We start from the raw sequence: 18442 nt of genomic DNA, 5'->3' as shown, positions 1-18442 counted from the left end.
TCACTTGTATTGTCTTGTGTGTTGTCGCCCCCCCCCCCGTGCAGAATGCCAAGCATGGACGGCTGAAAACTGCAGCAGGCTTAGAGCCTCCCAAAACAGAATATGAAAAATAGCAACAAGACCCGCCATCTATTCATGTCTCTCTGTATTTTACATTTATATTCATTTCATAATAATCATACATATTGTAGCCGTCACGGTATTTCAAATACTTTGACAATGAATTTTATATTTTGTATTTATGGATGCATTTGTTTGTGATTTAAAATGGAAATGGAATGACTTGTTATGCTAATCGACACGATGCTTTACTATTCTGTACTGTTTATATAGTAAATAAGACGTTCATGAAGAAAAGTAAACAATATGGAAGCGGACGAAACGTTTGTGACCCCAAAGCAGACCCCCCCCAAGCCCAGCAGCTGTGTGTCCCACCCCCCTTTGTGAAAGTATAAATACCGGAGCGTTCACCTTTAACGCTGGCAGCTCCCTCCCTGGGAGTCAGAGGGACCTGCAGCCGAGTTGGAGGTGCAAACGGAAAAAGAGGAGAATCATCTTTTGTCACGTTTGAGCTGATGTGAAGGCTTCCCCCTGCGTTTCAATCGTTTGCTGGTCTCGCTGGAAGCAACGTGTGCGTGCTCGCTGCCGTCAAGGTCAGTATGACAACAGGTGGCAGGAGGACAAAGTCAAGCATGTTGCTTTCTATTTACGATGCACACATCTCCCTCCACATGCAAACTGGAACTTATTTCTTTTCCATTTCTTGAAAGTGTCCTGAAGTTGACATTCTTAAGGATGAACAAGGAGAGTTGATGGTGAAGTGCTTAAAAATAGCCAGCAGCTGCACTTTGTTGGCATCTAATCAACGCAAATGTGCTCGTTTGCTCCCCACTGTTACGACTCGATTGCTGTCAGAGAACGTTTCATGCAAATAAAGCAGACAGCAAACGACTTGTCATGTGAATGTCAAGTTCCAAGTGTACGCCATGACAATATTTGGATTGTGTATGTTATATATTTAGCAGCGTAAAACCTCTTCACCTACACTTAATCGGTGTTTCCCCACAACATTTACGTCAATGTTGGAGACAAAAAGGTAACAAAAACCATGAAAAGCAAAAGACGTAGGAAAATAGCCATACATGCTTTCATGGTAGAGTCTCCAAAAGTGTCCAATTAGAGCAGAAAAACGTTATGGCTAGGCTGGCAACACCGATGCTCTCCTGCTACGTCTTCTTACGTATGAGGCGCATTAAGATGCCATCTGCTGTACGGAGTTTTGGGGATCATTAAGACCGTGCAGGCTACATGCTACCAACAATGTTTCCAATCTGATCCGATGGGAGTACAGTATTTATTTATCTATCCAACGACAGATAAATGAATCCAACATGGCCGCCCAGGCTAAGTTTAGCAGTGGTCGCCATGGCAGCAATGTTACACCTTCTTTTTTACTTAGCACTATGCGGCTGACACACGAACCATCAGGAAACCTTCCTCGGGTTTCACGACCCACGGACAAAAGTACTGGGACACCTGGTCGTTATGCCTCCAGAAAGGTCAGAGGTCAAGTTGGACCTGAGAGTGCCCCCCCCCCGCGTGCTCTTCCCAAAAGTTAAAAGCTGGCAGGTGTCCAAAATGACAGAAGAATTATTCATGAAGAGGTGTGTCGGTAGTGGAAACAGGAAGTGCTCCACATGTCACTTCAGCCCCGTCAAACCAGTTTTGGCGGTTTCAACGTGTTTGATGTGAGCTAATGTTCGCAGGTAGTGTGTTCGTCGCCATGGGGATCAAAGCGGCACTTCCTAGATATGAGATGTATTTCTACAACACCGTGCTCTGCTTGGCAGTCTTCTGGTCCACCTGCTGGATCTTTGACGTGTCCAGTTGTGAGTACCATAGAATACACACACACACACACACAAATGTTATGTGACATCCAAAATGCAAATGTTGAAGTTGGAAGCAGATGCCATTGAAAATGACTTTTACAGATGAATTTGGTTCTGAACATACGTATATTCAGCTTAAACTTGCTATTTAAAATATGACACTACAAAAAAAGTCCTACATTGCTTCCTTAGCGGAAAAAAAAATGACAAGAGGAAAATGTATCTGTGGCGGGCAGGCATCCATTACCGTATGGGAGACACGGTGGTAATAATAAGAATCATGTCGATGCGTTCGCCATGACAGGAAGTGCGACCTCCCTTAAGTCCTCCAAAAGGTCAACGTGGGTAAAAATAGAAAACAACAAATGCAAGCTAGTGATGTTCATCTCCACGACAGCGAGTGCATGATACACAAATACATTTGTGGAAGCTCGGAGATCAGGCGTCGCGAGAATACGTTTATTATTAGTTATTATTATGAGTGTCAATAAAGGTTTTGTTGTTTGAATCCGATGTCGTTTCTTTGACAGCACATGCAAACAGAAGAACGTTCAAGTCCAGCGTGAAGCCAGGATGGCACATTTTTGGCAGGAAAATGGTAAGCGAGGCCTCGCCTTCTTCTTCCACTTACCTTTATTTCCCGTCACCAGGGTTGTTGTTTTGACTGACAGGACACGGGTGATTCCGAGTGGGCCATGTGGATCTGGACTTTCCGGGCTCACATCCTGTTCGCTCTGTCGGGACATGTCCTGTTCGCCAAGCTGTGCTCCATGCTGGCTCCTCAGGTGCCTAACAAAAGAGAAGAGCAAAGTTTAGCAAGTCAGGTGCGTGTGAGTGACCTGGTTCTTCTGGACTGAACAGTACAGGTCCCTGGTCTACATGGTCTACGGGCTCCTGGCTGTGTGGACCAGTATGGGCTGGACCTACGTCACCCTCATCCTGTCACACTGCATCCTGCTCTACAGCATCTCCCTGGTGAAGATACGCTGGCTGTGCTTCCTCACTGGATTTTTCACGCTTGCTACTTTCAAGTGCGAGCCTTTCCTGTCCTGGCAGGTCAGTAACACGACATCTACCCTCACCAGGAACCAAGCCACCCTTAAAATGGAAACAAAAGTCATCCATATCCATAGAACCATTCCCACCCACATTCATACCAATGGACAATTTGGAGTGGCCCATGATGTTTTTGGAATGGGGGAGGAAACCGGAGTACCCGGAGAAAACCCACGCATGCACAGGGAGAACATGCAAACTCCACATAGAGTGGAATTGAACGTGGGTTTCCTAGCTGTGACGCCTGCACGCTAACCACTCAACCAGCGTGCAGCCTCACGCAAACAAAACAATTCTACAATGTTTACTTTCTGCAATGATGTCGATGACTTGGCCATATTTGCATATTAAGGCGGGGCTACTCCATCTTTGCTCTCGGCGGAATGGTGACCATTGCCAACGTTTGCTCTGCGTCCAGGCAGGCTTCGTGGCGGGCGACTTCGACCTGCGTCACATCCTGTTCTACGGAGGCTGCGGCTTCACCGTCATGCGCTGTATGAGCTTTGCTCTGGAGAACTGCGAGCGGAAGGATGGCAACTTCAGCATCCTGGAGCTGCTCAAGTACAACTTCTACCTCCCCTTCTTCTACTTCGGGCCCATCATGACCTTTGACAAGTTTTACCTGCAGGTCAGTCTTAAAACAAACTTTATTGCTACCTGGTGAAAGTGGCTCAACTCATCAGACAAGTCTGACCACTCCATTAGAAACTCGTACTAGCAGTCACATGATGTGCTTTTTTAGCATCATAAGTGGGGCGGAATGTTGGAAACGTCTTGTAGCATAAGGTACTGCATTTTAGCAACAACGCTACACAAAAATGATGTTTAACGAGGTTTAAAAGGGTGTAACTCTTGTATTTGCATCAGCATCATTAGACATAAAGAAGTCTGTGTCATGCAGGCCAACAAGTCGGAGCTGAGCAGGAAGGAGCATGAGATGTGGAACATCAACATGCAGGGCGTGACCCACCTGGCCGTCATCCTCCTGGTGGACCTCCTCTTCCACTTCATGTACATCCTCAGCATCCCCAGCGACATGAAGCTCCTCAAGCACCTCTCTGACTGGGCTCTGGGTGGGTCGCCGTTGCTAAAAATAGACATAACAATTCAAGGATGCTGTTAAGAGGGAGGTGTTTGGTTTGCAGTGGGCGTGGCCTACTTCAACCTGCTCTATGACTGGGTAAAAGCGGCCGTCATGTTTGGGATCATCAACACCGTGTCCAGACTGGATCATCTGGACCCGCCCAAGCCCCCAAAGTGCATCACGATGCTTTACGTCTTTGCAGAAACGTGAGTCCCCACACGAGTGCGAGTTCTCTGCACGCACGCCAGACGCTTCAATCTTCATCTCCTCTCACAGGCACTTCGACAGAGGAATCAACGACTGGTTGTGCAAGTAGGTGTCCTTCCCGGGGAGGGGTGGAGCTCACCTTCTGGTCATAACCCTGGTGTGCCTTCTCATAAAAGGTACGTGTACGATCGCCTGGGGGGGAAGCACGACAGCGTGCTGGAGGAGCTGCTGGCCACGCTGTGCACGTACGGCGTCACCATCCTGTGGCTGGGGCCCAGCAAGGTGGTCCTCATCTGGGCCTTCTTCAACTGCTTTGGACTCAACTTTGAGCTGTGGGCCGCCAAGTTCTTCTCCATGGAGCCGTTTGTGTCTTTTGAGGTTCGGAAGCAACTGCTTGATCGTGGCTTTTTCTTTCAACAGGAAGTCTGTGTGCGGCCGGGCTGCATGAGGTATTCCACAAAAAATAATTAAAAATACAACTGATGCCATCTTCAGGAGACGGGTGTCTTTGCCTGCGCCTTGCTGCCACAGACCTGGCTTACACAGCATTGCTTGGAGTGGCTTCCCAGCATGCCTTGCGGCACAAAATGCAACCCCCGGTGTAATGTACGGAAAGAGCCTTGAAGTCAAACCGTTGGTTCCTAATTGGTTGCCTTTCCTTTAAAGACGGCGATGTCCGAGGCCATGTCCCGCCGCATCCGAGCCGTCTTCAACATCTTCAACTTCTGGAGCATTGTTCTGTACAACACGCTGGCGTTGAACAGCTTGGACTTTGCCAAGTTGGTGGCCAAGCGTCTGCTGCTCAAAGGTGACGCTCCTAGGTCTTTTGGAATTGGATTTAGTCCTCGTTACTCACAGTTTCTCCTTCTGGCCAGGGTTCCCCATCACCACCATCATGGTCATGTTTGTCACCTACTGCCTCATTCAAGTCATCAAGGAGCGGGAGAGGCGGCAGGCTCTCGTCGATGATCCTCTTCCTCCTCCTCCTCCTCCTGTGCAGCCGCTTCCTGCTGAAATTCCGACTGTCCCGGCCGCGTCCGCCGCCACTCCGGCTCAACCCATCGCTGATCCCAGCAAGCAAAAAGCAGAGTAGAAGAATGACATAATGCACGCATGGATGGCATGAACGTATGGAAACACGCATTCATCACAACTCAAAGACTCCAGACGTAAAACTACAAAAGTTCTGTCACTGATAAAAATAAATGAGTGCAAAAAAAAACAGTGGCTGGTGGTTTCATTCCAAGCATTCATACTCAAGTCAAGGTCACATGTGAAGGTTATTTACGGGACCGGATAGGACGTATTTGCCTGTGGCGTAGGTGCAGCATGAGGTGACTGCTGGAGAATAAATAGCATGGATATGTTGGTGAAGGCCTACCCACACGTTGTATTACACATCAAGTATGGTTATTGATATTCATAAAGGAATAGGCTCTGTCGTCTCTTCTTCTGCCAGCGGAAGAAGTGACGCAGGTCTCGTACATGCCACAAATTACACGGCCCAATCATGTTGCGGTTGTGATAAAAATGAGTTCAGAAGAGAAGACGCCATTTTCAAATGTCAATTCAGAAAAAAAACATATTTCTCACCTGTTGATGACTTTGAGACACTTTGTCCAGCAGGTCATCACCTGTGTGAGTGAGTGCCTGGAGGAAAAGCTCCGACTCTCTTGGGGAAGTGCCACCTGTTGGTATAAATTTCTCTCTTTTCTGAAGAGAAAGCAGCGTGTTATATCCGCGTCAATGTGGTAATCATTGAACATGTTTATTCTTGTCGTCGTGCTGTTTCTTACATTTTGCACCTCAGGTGAGACCAACTAAAAGGTAAACAAACATGAATATTAGAGAAGCAATACAAGACAATAGCACCGTGTTGGTATGATGACTAAGAGGAGGGCGGCATCTATCCAGTCTATTTCCGGCCAATGAAGACATGCGTCAGCTGCCTGGGTGGGGGGCAGGTCTAACGGGGGGCAGTGGGCGGAGATTGAGGTGGGGGGAGGGCAGTAATGTTCTAGAAAGCGGCTAGCGTGGACGGCTATAAATACCCTGCCAGTTGGGGTGAAGTTGAAAGGTGGGGACAGCTGAGGGAGTGGACAGGATCAGTTGGTGTGACCGCGCTGCTTCGTCCTCTTCTGTCCTGCTTCGGTTGGGCTGGAAGACCTGGGAAGGATCTGATCCAGCCAGGAAGAATGGCTCTGCCGATCAACCCCATGGACGAGCCCAGGATGTACCAGCAGACGCTCCTCCAGGACGGCCTGTACGACCTCCTGGAGAGCGACAAGCTGGTGGACTGCGTCCTGAAGATCAAAGACAAGGAGTTCCCCTGCCACCGCCTGGTCCTGTGCGCCTGCAGCTCCTATTTCCGCTCCATCTTCCTGTCGGACTTGGACGAGCACAAAAAGAGGGAGATCATCTTGGAGGACGTGGAGCCGGGCGTCATGGGACTGATCCTCAAGTACCTGTACACCTCCAAAATTAACGTGACAGAGCAGAATGTTCAGGACATCTTCGCTGTGGCGAACCTGTACCAGATCCCCTCCATCTTCACCGTGTGCGTGTCGTTCCTGCAGAAGCGCCTGAGCCTCAGCAACTGCTTGGCCATCTTCAGGCTGGGCTTGATGCTGGACTGTCCCAGGCTGGCCGTGTCCGCCCGGAACTACGCCTGTGAGCGCTTCCAGCTCATCTCCAGGGACGAGGAGTTCCTGCAGCTTCAGCCCAGCGAGCTGGCGGCCATTTTGGCCAATGACAATCTCAACGTGGACGCAGAGGAGGCCGTGTTTGAGGCGTTGATGAACTGGGTGACCCGGGACTTGGAGGACAGAGAGAAGACCTTGTCGGGGTTGCTGGATTGTGTTCGCTTGCGTCTGGTCAACGAGGACTACCTGAGAGAGAAGGTGGAGAAGCACAAACTGATCTCGTCCAATCCAGAACTCCAGAAGAAGCTCCAGATGGTCAGAGATGCTCGGGCTGGGAAGATGCCTGAGGTGAAATCCAAGAAGGAGAAGAAGGTGGAGGACGGTGGAGCAGACAACGAGGAGGAGGAGAATCTTCTCCCGAGCATCCTCAATGACAACATGCGCTTCGGTATGTTCATGCGGGACTTGATCCTGATGGTCAATGACTCGGGAGCGGTCGCTTACGACCCGGCGGGTAACGACTGCTTCATGGCGTCCGTGTCCATGCAAGTTCCCAAGAACCATGTCAGCCTGGTCACCAAGGAGAACCAGATCTTTGTGGCTGGAGGATTGTTTGTGGATGAGCAGAACAAGGAGAACCCACTCTGCTCTTACTTCCTGCAGGTGAGTCAGCAAAAGAACTTGGTCCAGACCCCATAGTTGTCCCTGAGACCGCATCATTGGGCGGATGTTTGTGGGAACTCCGTGGAGACGGTCCTGTCTGTTCCAGTAGGAACTAGCCGGAGGATCATGAAGGTGTCCTGCAGGAGATGTCTAATACTGGTCTCATGTGTCTTCAGTATGACCCGCTGAGTGCCGACTGGCTCGGAATGCCACCGCTCCCGTCTCCCCGCTTCCTGTTTGGTCTGGGTGAGGCCGAGAACTCCATCTTTGTGCTGGGAGGGCGGGAAGTGAAGGATCAGGAGCACACCCTGGACTCGGTTCTGGTCTACGACAGACAGTAAGTCCTCTTCATTGAGGAAAGGCTGCATCGCAAGAACAAACTGCAAGTGGGTTCTTGTTGGTAGGTCTTTCAAATGGGGCGAGTCCGATCCAGTTCCACATGCGGTCTACGGACATGCCACGGTGTCCCACAAGGATGTGGTTTACGTCATTGGAGGAAAAGGAGACGACAAGTGAGTAAGACGGCATCACAGATCTAAAGCTAAATACTTACTCCCTGTCTCTTCTGACGTGAAAAGGAGCTGCTTGAGGAAGATCTACGCGTACGACGCCAGGAGGTTCGAATGGAAGGAGCTGTCCCCCATGAAGACCGCTCGCTCGCTTTTTGGAGCCACCGTTCACGACAACAAAATCTACGTGGCAGGAGGCGTCACCGACACGGGCTTGACGGACTCGGTGGAGGTCTACGACATCGCCACCAACAAGTGAGTCCCTCTAAAACATGGCGCTAGGAACTGGTACGATACACGATGCGATGCATTCCGCAGGTGGTCCGACTTTGAGACGTTCCCCCAAGAACGTAGCTCCCTGAACTTGGTGTCTTTGGCGGGCTTGCTGTACGCCGTGGGAGGTTTTGCCATGATGCCTTTGGAGGACAGCGAGGACGTTATTCCCAAAGAGATGAACGACGTCTGGAGGTGGGGGCCGATTCTTCACTCTTGGACATAAGATGTGTTCCTGTGTGGAAAATTATTATTATCCACTGTGTCTTTCTTAGGACACGTTTGATTGACGGATTACTGCTTTTGTACGATGCAGGTACAACGAAGAGGACAAGAAGTGGAATGGGATCCTCAGAGAGATCCCATACGCCGCAGGCGCCACGATTCTGGGGGTCCGGCTCAACACGCTGCGACTAAACAAGATGTAGGAAGGACAAGACGATGGAGTCGTACTGTTATAGTTCAGGAGCACGAGGGGTGTCACAGGGTCTCCCTAGATGAGAAGCTCTCAGGGGGGCACCAGGCCTGGGATGACAAATGAAATCAATGAAAACAAACATCATCGTTCTACCCACCTGAATACGTTGCCATGAGCACTCGTGTCAGCCGTCCTCGTCTCCCGCCTCCTGACGGACAGGAGGAGGCTTCGCTCTGTGCATTGCTTTCAGCACCTGAACAACGGCATGAACAGAGTGAGCCCTTTTGTCAGTCACACAGGCGGGGTCTCTAGCATACGCACAGAGTGCAACTGGGTGACTTGTGACACCCCTAATGTGCCCTTTTGGAGTTTTCTTTTGCTTTTGTCTTTGAATCATTCTATAGGTTTTATTCCATGGTACTTTTTTGCACTGCAATAAAATAAAATACAAATGATCAAAAAACAACAAGACAGTTGAATCTGCATGAATATAGCTCTCGTGTTTAATGTTGAAATGAGGCCGGGCTGCCGTTACAGACGCTACACGCTAGGTCAATAACACCATAAAAGGACAGAAGTACACTCTAGAATCGTATTAGCACCTCGAGACACTATTGTCTTTTGGAGTATACCGTGGGGTCTCTGTACACCACGTACTACAACTATTGGACACATTCTAGTCATGTGTTTACATGATCAGAAATTCAACATTATGTTATTATTATTATTATTGGAAGTAGTAGTTAGCCCTCGTGTGCTAAAGGGCTAGCACGAATCAACCTTAGGGGGATTTAAAAAAAAAAAAAAAGGAACGTTGACGTCAATAAGCAGCAAGGCCCAAAGTCGTCCCCCTGTGCCTTCCTCCACCATTTGCATGCTTTGGATGACTTGGGCTTACAAGGACAAGGGCGGGTCCACCTTAACCAAACCAACAGGAGGAGGCGCTGGCTGCCAGCCTCGCTAACAAGGAGCGTGGCGCTGATTCAAAGACATAAAAAGGAAGAAAAAGTGTGCAAAACGTCCCTTTCTCTTTGCTTTACTGCCACTTAGCGTTGGAACACCACCACATTCAAATATATAGCATCGTAAATGTGCGCCGTATATCTTGCAGCCTCAATAAAAGCAGACATATATACAATATATTCTCCATGTCATGTCATACAATCATATTTTATATGATACACGTGGGAAATGGTTGAAGCACACCACTATTTACTCAACTGCAGAGTACCGGTCCTTAATATATACGTATATATATATTAAAAAAAAGATTTTCACTGCATTTTCCTATGTTAAAACTATAATGATTTGTATGGCAAAATAGGAAGTAAAACAAAGTGTATTCTAAAGAAGAGACACAGCGTCTATTAGAGTGGAGGCCACTATTTGAGGAAATACGTTGCCATAGGTGATATATAACTTATTTCCCTCATCAAATGATTGCTATCAAACAAGAATAATAAAGTGCTCATGGTGATTAATAATATCGTCTACCAAGTTGGCCGTTGACACCTTCCACACGTTGGAGTGAAAGTGGTTTGACCCAAACGGCAAACCAACAGTGTCACGCCGAGGTGGCACTCGGGAATCAAACCCTAGTCAGCAACATTGGAATGCACGGAAATAGAAAGCAGCTCACACTGCTTGACAATTTGCATGTAAAAGTGGGCGTGGCCACGCCATTCAAAGTGCATCCATCAGTAGACAGTAGTGCCAAGAACTAGCATTTTGCTGTTTGCCAAAAGTTGACCTTATAAAAATTACCACTTTCTCATTTAAAATGTCTTTTTTCTTGTAAAAGGGCTACTTTTTTTAACCTGACATTTTTGTCTTGTAAAATGACATTTCTCTCATGACCTTCAGACATTTTTTGGACACAAACTTAATTCCTTTTGAAAATATTATGACTCATCTGGTAAAATTATGATATTGTATCCTTTTGTACACAAACTTCATTTCTTTTTCATACATTACAACTAATTTTGTTTCCCTCTTTCCCTCACAATTACACCCCCCCCATCATAATCTCAAAGGCTTTCTTTTCTCCAAGTAGAATTACAGCAGACTGTGTGCAATTTAATAGATGGCCACTAGATGGCAACATTCTATTTCTATGTCGTAAAATAAAATGAACTCCCCAGTCAGCGAAGATATTAATAACATCTCCAGAGATGCCTGATTAAAGTGTTTAACGTGCTAGTTAATGTCCAGTAAGGCTAAATTTCAATCATTTTGTTAGCTTTGTCTGGACTTTGATTTAAAGGGTCGTGTTAAAACGGACCCTGTAGTATAAAAGCAGCAAAGTAAAGTACAAAACACAAGAAAAAAAAAGATGGAAGCTAAAGACTCACCAAAGTGCTTCGTCTTGGACATGAAACCTTTTTTCACATTGCTAAGAAAGAAAAATCCATCTAGCGGTTAAATGTAATAATATTTACATTTGGAATTCTACACAAATAGGCTAGCGGGAGAAGCGCCCAGATGACAAAACTTTGGATAAGCACGTTTCATGCTAGCGGCTAGTTTTGGCTAGCTTTGGCTAGCTTAACAACCTTTCAAATGTTCAATGTTTTAATTGTCTCATTTGGTTTGCTAATCATATAACCATGCTAAATAGCTTCTCAGCGCCATGATATGGTTGTATTTACTATTTAACATAGGTAATGTTACGTGTTAACAACAACAGCTGTGTATCTCAGAAGAAATGATGATAATGGGAAGGCTAAGCTAACTAGCTGCTAGCATGAAACGCACATGAATGCCAAATATTCGGATGTAATACATTTGGAGAGGTTTCACCTACCAATATTTGATTGTCGTTCATCTACTGCAGTAGATTAGTGACAAGTCAAGTGCAAATACTGCGTGTGTTCTACTTTACAAACGCAGAGCCATTACGTCGCCATGTAGTGGAGTCCGCCATCTTGGATTTCTACTTTCCACTCCAAGCTGAATTGTTGGGGTTATGTGGCGCACATTTCTGGTTAGCTTAGAAACAATCCATTCACTGATGGTTGATAAGGTCTATGAAATGGATACATGAGTGCGCTGCTTGGCGGCCACCAGCAGAGGCGCTGTTGAGTCTGTTGAGAAAACCACACGACACCAAAGTGCACACACACACGTTTGTAAAAATGGAGACGATTTGGAGTACATGCCGCTGATGTCACGATGGAGTTCAATGTAAGGTGCCGCTTGGATTATAATGCTAACTTTTTAGCATGTGAGTCCACAAGGTTTGGTTATTAGCGATGGCGTCAGATTTGGTTAATATCGCCGGCACGCACCGGGAGCGCCCACGGAGGGTGAAGAGAAACCTTTTCTTCAGGTGAGATCCGTGAGCGATGAGATGATGCTGGTCCCGAAAGAGCAGAAAAAGGGGGCGGGGCTTGTAAAAAAGAAGCTCATAAAAGGACGAGTAGGAAGTGCTTTGGATGAGATACGTTTAGTTGTTGGAGTTCAGCCTACCAGCGGAGAAGACGGGGGGCGTGGAGGGAGGCAGCCCCCCCGAGGGGTGCGGATGGGGGGCGCGGGAGGCGGCGGACGCGGAAAGAACCTGGCCGCACGAGTCCTCGGCCGGCTGGCTAAGCCGGAAGCACTTCTCCTTGTGCGCCTTCAGCATGTTGGAGAAGCGGAAGCGCTGGCCGCACACCTCGCACGGGTACGGCTTCTCGCCCGTGTGCGTGCGCCGGTGACGCTTCATGTTGGGCCGGCTCGTGAAGCTCTTCCCGCAGATCTCACAGATGTACGGTTTCTCACCTGCAGCGCAGACAAACGCATGCCAGTGTTCCCTTTAATAACTATTCATTTGCCGAGGAACGGCCATCTTTCATAGAGCCTTCTAGACAAGAAATAACACCCCTATAGTCACCTATACACTCCGATTAGTTCCTGGGTGTAAATGTGTGGAGGACAGGACACTTTGTGATGATTGATTATGCTAATTGGCTAAGGCTGGTGTGAACGTTTTGAGCTAAAAATAGAATTTCCCAATTGATCGTGTTGTCGTTGTGTCTCACCAGTGTGCGTCTTCATGTGTTCGTCAAAGTACTGCTTCATGTTGAAGTCCTTGCCGCACCACTGGCACATGAACTGCTTGTGTCCGATGTGGATGCTCATGTGCGAGCGCAGCTGGTATTTGTACTGGAAGCGCTCGCTGCAGTTCTGCAACGGCACGGCGACAAATAAGCACAAATAAGACGAGATGAGAAGAGGTGGAAAAGGAGCGATGGGACGTTGGCTGACGTGGTGGAAGAGGAGCTCAAACCTCACACTGGAAGGGTTTCTCTCCGGAATGCTGCAAGGAGTGGACCTTTAAGGACATGCTGCGCTTGAACGACTTCCCGCACGTCTCGCAGGTGAACGGCATGTCCTTTGTGTGTGCTGCACGAAAAGGAACACACGCATACAGGAAATAGCATTCAACCACAATGGAAACTTTGCTGCTTTCTGATTGGCTGAACTTAATAACGGCTGGAGTAGACGTGTAACGATCCGGTATGCAAATTAGTTTAAGTTCATGTTCAAATCCCGTCTTATCTGGCCTTGCAACTAATTGTTCCCATCCATTTGGTTCTTCAACTCACCAACCATGTGCTTCCTGACGTGGGCCATGGTGTAGAACTTCTTGTCGCAGATCTCGCAGGAGAACTTCTTCTCGGCGTAGCCGTGGACGACCTTGTTGTGCTCGTGAAGCGACCACAGCTTCTTGAAGGCCTTTCCGCACGCGGCACACTTGGGGAGAAAGAAGAAGAGCGAGTTACGAGAAGGTTCCGTGCGTGGCGAGGTGACACCGGTACCTGGATGCTCTTCTCGCAGTCGGTCTGCTGGTGCAGGAGCATGTCGGCCTCCAGCAGGAACTTCTTGCCGCAGTGGTTGCAGACGTGCAGGCGGCCATGCGTGACGCTCATGTGCTTCTCCAGGTACCAGCGGTTGTTGAAGACGCGGGGGCATTTCTTACAGGGGAAGTGCTGCTTCTCCTCCAGCCTCACTTTGGGGCCGCCGCCCTCCGACTCGGCCGCCATCCTGGCATCGCCGAGATGGCGGCGGTTGGCCAGCGTGGCCTCGGCGAGCGTCACCGCCACGGCCAGCGCCCTGGTGGCCCCCCGGTGAGGTCGCTCGGTCATATTCTCTTCTTCCTCCTCCTCCTCATCATCATCTTCAGTGCTCTGCTCCAACATGTCTTCCTCCTTCAGGTCATCTTCTGGGGATCTATCGCCGTGGCAACCACAAAAGATGGCCTCCTCGCTGCCCTCCGACCCCTTGGACACGTTGAGCGTCTGGTTGTTGAGGTTGACCTCAACGATGATCTGATCTCTGTTGAAGGTCTTCGACTCTTCCAACCGCCCCCCACTAGCCCCGCCCCCTGCCCCCTCTTCCCTCTGATAAAACTGCTTTGGTGGCGAAGCCCTGCCCGCCTCCTCCACGCTGACAGAAATGGAGGCGCCACCCTCCCGGGTGTAGCGCCCACCCGGGCCCGACTCCTGCTTGACGTCCCGGTAAAGCCGCCCAGGGGGTGCGGTGGTCTCAGCGCCAGCCAGCGCCTCCTGGTCGGCCATGTCGGCGCCCCTCAGCGAGCGGCTGCTGATGAGATCCCTGCAGGAGGTGGCGATGTCGCTCATTTGAAGCAAGGTGGCGGCGTTGAGCACGTCGCCCACGGTGCGGCTGCTGACCAGCAGCTTGGAGGTGTAGATGAAGTTGAGCACCTGCTGCAGGCCCTGCGACGTCAGCGCGTCCAGCGACAGGTCCACGCGGCGCAGCTGCTTGCTTTGAGCGAAGAGCGAGTGGAAGAAAGGACTGTAGGCCGCCAGCACCCCCTTGTGGGCGGGGAAGGTGCTGTGCTGGCGAACCAGCACGATGTCCACGTCGCACAGGTCGGGCTGGAAGAGGCGCTGCTCGTTGAGCCTGTCCATCAAACAGGTGAAGTGAAGCGCTACATCCTCCACCAGAGAGAACTCGGCACAGGGAAAGTCCGTGGTCTTCTCCACGATCAGCTGACAGGAAGACGACATGGAAATGTTGGTAAAGCGTTCTTTCAACTGCGTGTTTACACGGTGTGCAATGCAAAAGGTGCAACAGTCAGCAACCCCCCCCCCCCCAGCCCCCCAAGGTGGTGGTCTTTGTTAACACACACACAAATTAATGCATGCTCTGATTTGCATTCCCTAACGACGCCCTGGATGCAGCCGCCTCCTCGCTCAGCACTACAGCGTCCATCGGGAAGCAGACGTTACTCACCCTGCAAAACACTAAATAAAACTCAATGAAATGAAAAATAATCATACCTTAGAAGTATTAATTATGATAAAGTACAAATTACCATGAAATTCATGTAGCAATGAAGTATTAATCAAAGCCTTAATATGTTCAGGATAAAGTTGGAATATTATGCCAAAGAAGTTGGAATATTACAACAATAAAATAGTCTTAATTTGCTGAGGAAAAATTACTTTTTTCTTTGAAAATAATATTTATTTTAGAAGAATATATTCTGCTTTTCTCCGGGTACTCTCCAGTATTCCTCGCACGTTCCGCGTTCCCTGCCATTGGCTGGCCACCAGTCCAGGGTGTACCCCGCCTCTCACCAAAGACACCTGGGATAGGCTCCAGCACCCCCCCCCCGTGATTCTTGTGAAGCTAAGCACCATATATTCTTAATAACAACAACATAATGTCATTTTCCGGGAACAAAGCTGTATTTTACAAGAAAAAAATGAAGTATTACGTGATAAAATACTGAGAATAACGTAGTAATATGACAATAAGACTTCCAGAGAATAAAAAGTAGAAAAAGCTCCAAGAAGATACGTAACAATAAAAGCTAGAAGGATGCATTTCTGCCTGCAGCTTAGAAATCCTCCCTGGAAGACGACTGAGAAAGACTTTTTGATATTTGAGGCAGTGAGATGAATTTGTTAACCTTGACATGTCCTTCATAGAAGAATCCAATTCAATGTTCATAGATGTATTATGTTTGGAGCCGCTACATTGGACCCCCCCCCCGCGGACACGGCCCCAAGGGCATCATGGGCGCCCTACCTTGGACCAGCCTCTCTTGGTACATAATTCATGCCTGACCTCTGACAGCTGCCACTCACAGTCTCGTCTAGCGGGGGGTGGGGGGGTGGGGGGGCATGATGTTGGCTCTCCTGAAACACAGCCAGAGATCCTGACATTGACTGGTCACGCCGTCCTCTGCACTCTGGGACGACCTGGCTGGATTTACTAGTGTGGGAACGTTATTGTTATTGTTAAAAGATCTATAATAATCTAGAATAAAACAATAATAAAAATATACAGTAAGAAAATATATTAGCATGTATTTACAGTAGGCGCACTTTTAGGTGATGAGTGTGGTTCCCCGGGCTGGCAAAGTTAGCATCCGTTGTTCAACACTAGCGTGTATGTGTGTGTGTATTTAGTCCGCCTGTCAACAAGAATCTTTGGGTCCGTCTCCCCAACGTCTGCTCTAAAACGGTCTGCTCGTGACGACGAGACAGTAGCCCCTCCTCCTTAAATCCAATCAGCTTGGACGCTGACCTTGAGCTTGAGTATGCTGTAGCAGAGCATCACCCCCCCGCCGCGCCATGAGACTGTAACCTGAAATGCCCCCATACACACACACACACACACACACACCTGAGAGGCAGTGTAGGCGATGACACTGCAGATGCAAACAGACGATGAGGACACGTCCAAATATGTCCGTCCTGCCTTTTAACGAGGCCCGCGGCGCTCTTTACGGCCGCGTCATAAAAAGATGCTAATAAAAATCAATGTGGTGAGCTGCGTAGCGTCGAGGTCGCAGCGGTCGCACGGCCAGCCACGTCACGCCGAGAGGACTCAACGTGTTGGAGCTTTATTACCAGACGATCAATGTCGGAAAGGTCGCTAGCGACAACAAACTTTTATTGGCCTGGAGGAGCTTAGCCAGCCTGGACTCACAACAATTTGTACAAATAATACACCATCACCTTGGCATCATATTGGCTGAATTATTCAAATGTACGGCACGGTCATGAGTATCGTACTGTCGGGATTTCACGTTATTTGACAAAAAATGACTCATTTAGAGAAAAACTATATGGCCTTGCAAGAATTTAGTCGCGTTTGTTCTTAGTCCCAGACTAACATACTCAAGATTTGTATGAAAATGAACGCAGTCACATTTAACGAAAAATGAACAAAAAACAGCCCCCCATATGTGCCTATATTTCTATATGTGCCCTGCCATTAGCTGGGGACCAGTCCAGGGAGGACCCTTGACCCTTAACTCTTGAGCAAAGACAACTGGGATAGGCTCCAGCACACCTGCGACCTAAGTGAGGATAAGCGGCATAGAAAACGGAAGGATGAAAATAAGAAACAAATGGCCAAAATTAGCTAAATACTGTATTTTTTGGACTATAAATCGCTCCGGAGTATAAGTCGCACAAGGCCAAAAATACATAAAAAACATACATAAGTTGCACTGGAGTATAAGTCGCATTTTTTGCGGGTAATTTATTTTCCAAACGACTTGACCAAAACAGACATTCCGTCCTCTTGGAAGGCAAGTTGTAACAATAAAAGAATAGAGAACAGACTGAATAGGTGTAAGATATGCTAACACAATGCTTATTTAGCTACACAAAAAATAAACATGAACAGAAAAGGTGTCCGGTGTTTATGTAACATAACAGTTTTTCCATTTATAAAAGTCGCTCTGGAGTATAAGTCCCAGGAACAGCCAACCAATGAAAAAAAGTGCGACTTATAGTCCGGAAAATATGATAATTCAAATCTGTAGAAGAACAATTTGTTAGTAGTCCTTGCAGGTCCCAATGAAAGCATTTCTGAAGCAGCAAACGCAATACGTTAAATACGATCTGCCTCCCATGCTGATCCGACCCGAGACCGGAGCTTCCTCCTTAGCACTTACGAGTCCGCTTCCATCTAAATGTTAATTCCCGCACAGGTGACAAGGCCATCTAGGACTGATATGCGTTTAGCCGAGCATGAAATTGGGACGCACAAACAGAAAATAAGAAGGAGGGAAGGCAAACGTGATTGTGTATCACCACAGTCAACGTCCCGATAAGACTGTTGGTGGGCCGCAGCTCTGCCAGGAAGTTTGTGTCTGGGCCAACGAGCTGAGAAAGGAAGCGCTGAGTCAGCAAGGCCGGCCAAGGGAGCGGACCGTGGCACACAAACGCACACAAACGCACACAAACACACACAAACACACACTCAGACTTGAGCCAAAACACAATGTTGCCATGCCTCCAGCGCAGTGATGCCAAATACGTGTACTGCTTAGCGTTAATTGCGTCCATATTTCTACTTCGACACCTAGTACTCTCAAATAGATATAGTGTATTTAACACATACTAATAAAACCCATGTAGTCGTATATACTGGATAGCAGTTTTTATTTGGAAAAATATGTCTATTTTATAGACATATATACGTATCATGATTTTTACATTTAAAGTTCTATTTAAGTATATATATATACACATTATACCTTGAATGGCTATCGTGTCATTTTTATGACATTTGTAGTTTCAGAATAAATAAAAAAAATAAAATAAAAATAAAATAAAAATAAAAGTAGTGTCAGAATAAAAGTAAATGAGGTTTGGTGATTATTTTGTAATGTAAAAGTTATCTGAAATGCACACTATTTTATTATATTAGTGTTTTTATAATTTGCCATT

General features: G+C 47.8%; 3 protein-coding genes across 3 annotated transcripts in view; 2 read left to right on the top strand and 1 right to left on the bottom strand.

Annotated features, from left to right (window-relative positions):
- Window positions 1-18442, bottom strand: part of zbtb47b (zinc finger and BTB domain containing 47b) — a 34535-nt gene that overhangs the window by 12334 nt on the left and 3759 nt on the right. Inside the window, exons 2-11 of the mRNA XM_058060338.1 lie at window positions 13544-14737; window positions 13331-13478; window positions 13012-13127; window positions 12764-12908; window positions 12213-12503; window positions 5833-12099; window positions 5156-5303; window positions 4108-5062; window positions 3919-4035; window positions 2524-2681 (exon numbers count right to left, since the gene is read on the bottom strand). Of these exons, the coding sequence (XP_057916321.1) occupies window positions 12002-12099; window positions 12213-12503; window positions 12764-12908; window positions 13012-13127; window positions 13331-13478; window positions 13544-14737 (1992 nt within the window). The 3' untranslated portion in view covers window positions 2524-2681; window positions 3919-4035; window positions 4108-5062; window positions 5156-5303; window positions 5833-12001. The remainder of the gene's footprint in view (window positions 1-2523; window positions 2682-3918; window positions 4036-4107; window positions 5063-5155; window positions 5304-5832; window positions 12100-12212; window positions 12504-12763; window positions 12909-13011; window positions 13128-13330; window positions 13479-13543; window positions 14738-18442) is intronic.
- Window positions 478-5446, top strand: hhatlb (hedgehog acyltransferase like, b). The gene is made up of 12 exons (XM_058060340.1): window positions 478-653; window positions 1767-1889; window positions 2423-2490; window positions 2564-2677; window positions 2754-2948; window positions 3367-3576; window positions 3850-4021; window positions 4094-4238; window positions 4309-4344; window positions 4416-4617; window positions 4906-5047; window positions 5115-5446. Exons 2-12 carry the CDS (start codon window positions 1784-1786, stop codon window positions 5330-5332), a joined length of 1608 nt encoding a protein of 535 aa, XP_057916323.1. The 5' UTR covers window positions 478-653; window positions 1767-1783; the 3' UTR covers window positions 5333-5446.
- Window positions 6304-9311, top strand: klhl40b (kelch-like family member 40b). Its single transcript, XM_058060339.1, has 6 exons — window positions 6304-7544; window positions 7721-7881; window positions 7949-8056; window positions 8123-8308; window positions 8372-8521; window positions 8643-9311. The coding sequence occupies exons 1-6, from the start codon at window positions 6435-6437 to the stop codon at window positions 8752-8754; spliced, it is 1827 nt and encodes a 608-aa protein (XP_057916322.1). The 5' UTR covers window positions 6304-6434; the 3' UTR covers window positions 8755-9311.

This window comes from Doryrhamphus excisus, chromosome 21 (genome assembly GCF_030265055.1).
Source record: "Doryrhamphus excisus isolate RoL2022-K1 chromosome 21, RoL_Dexc_1.0, whole genome shotgun sequence".
NCBI lineage: Eukaryota > Metazoa > Chordata > Actinopteri > Syngnathiformes > Syngnathidae > Doryrhamphus > Doryrhamphus excisus.
The sequence above is the reverse complement of the archived record's forward strand: the minus strand, read 5'-3'. Positions and strand labels throughout refer to the sequence as shown.

Bases quoted from the DNA above. Each gene is read 5' to 3' on its own strand.
- klhl40b (XM_058060339.1), top strand. From the start codon at position 6,435: ATGGCTCTGCCGATCAACCCCATGGACGAGCCCAGGATGTACCAGCAG. The intron at 8,057-8,122 runs GTGAGTAAGACG...TGACGTGAAAAG, and splicing joins GGAGGAAAAGGAGACGACAA to GAGCTGCTTGAGGAAGATCT. The intron at 8,522-8,642 runs GTGGGGGCCGAT...TGTACGATGCAG, and splicing joins GAGATGAACGACGTCTGGAG to GTACAACGAAGAGGACAAGA.
- hhatlb (XM_058060340.1), top strand. From the start codon at position 1,784: ATGGGGATCAAAGCGGCACTTCCTAGATATGAGATGTATTTCTACAAC. The intron at 2,678-2,753 runs GTGCCTAACAAA...TGGACTGAACAG, and splicing joins GCTCCATGCTGGCTCCTCAG to TACAGGTCCCTGGTCTACAT. The intron at 3,577-3,849 runs GTCAGTCTTAAA...TGTGTCATGCAG, and splicing joins TTGACAAGTTTTACCTGCAG to GCCAACAAGTCGGAGCTGAG.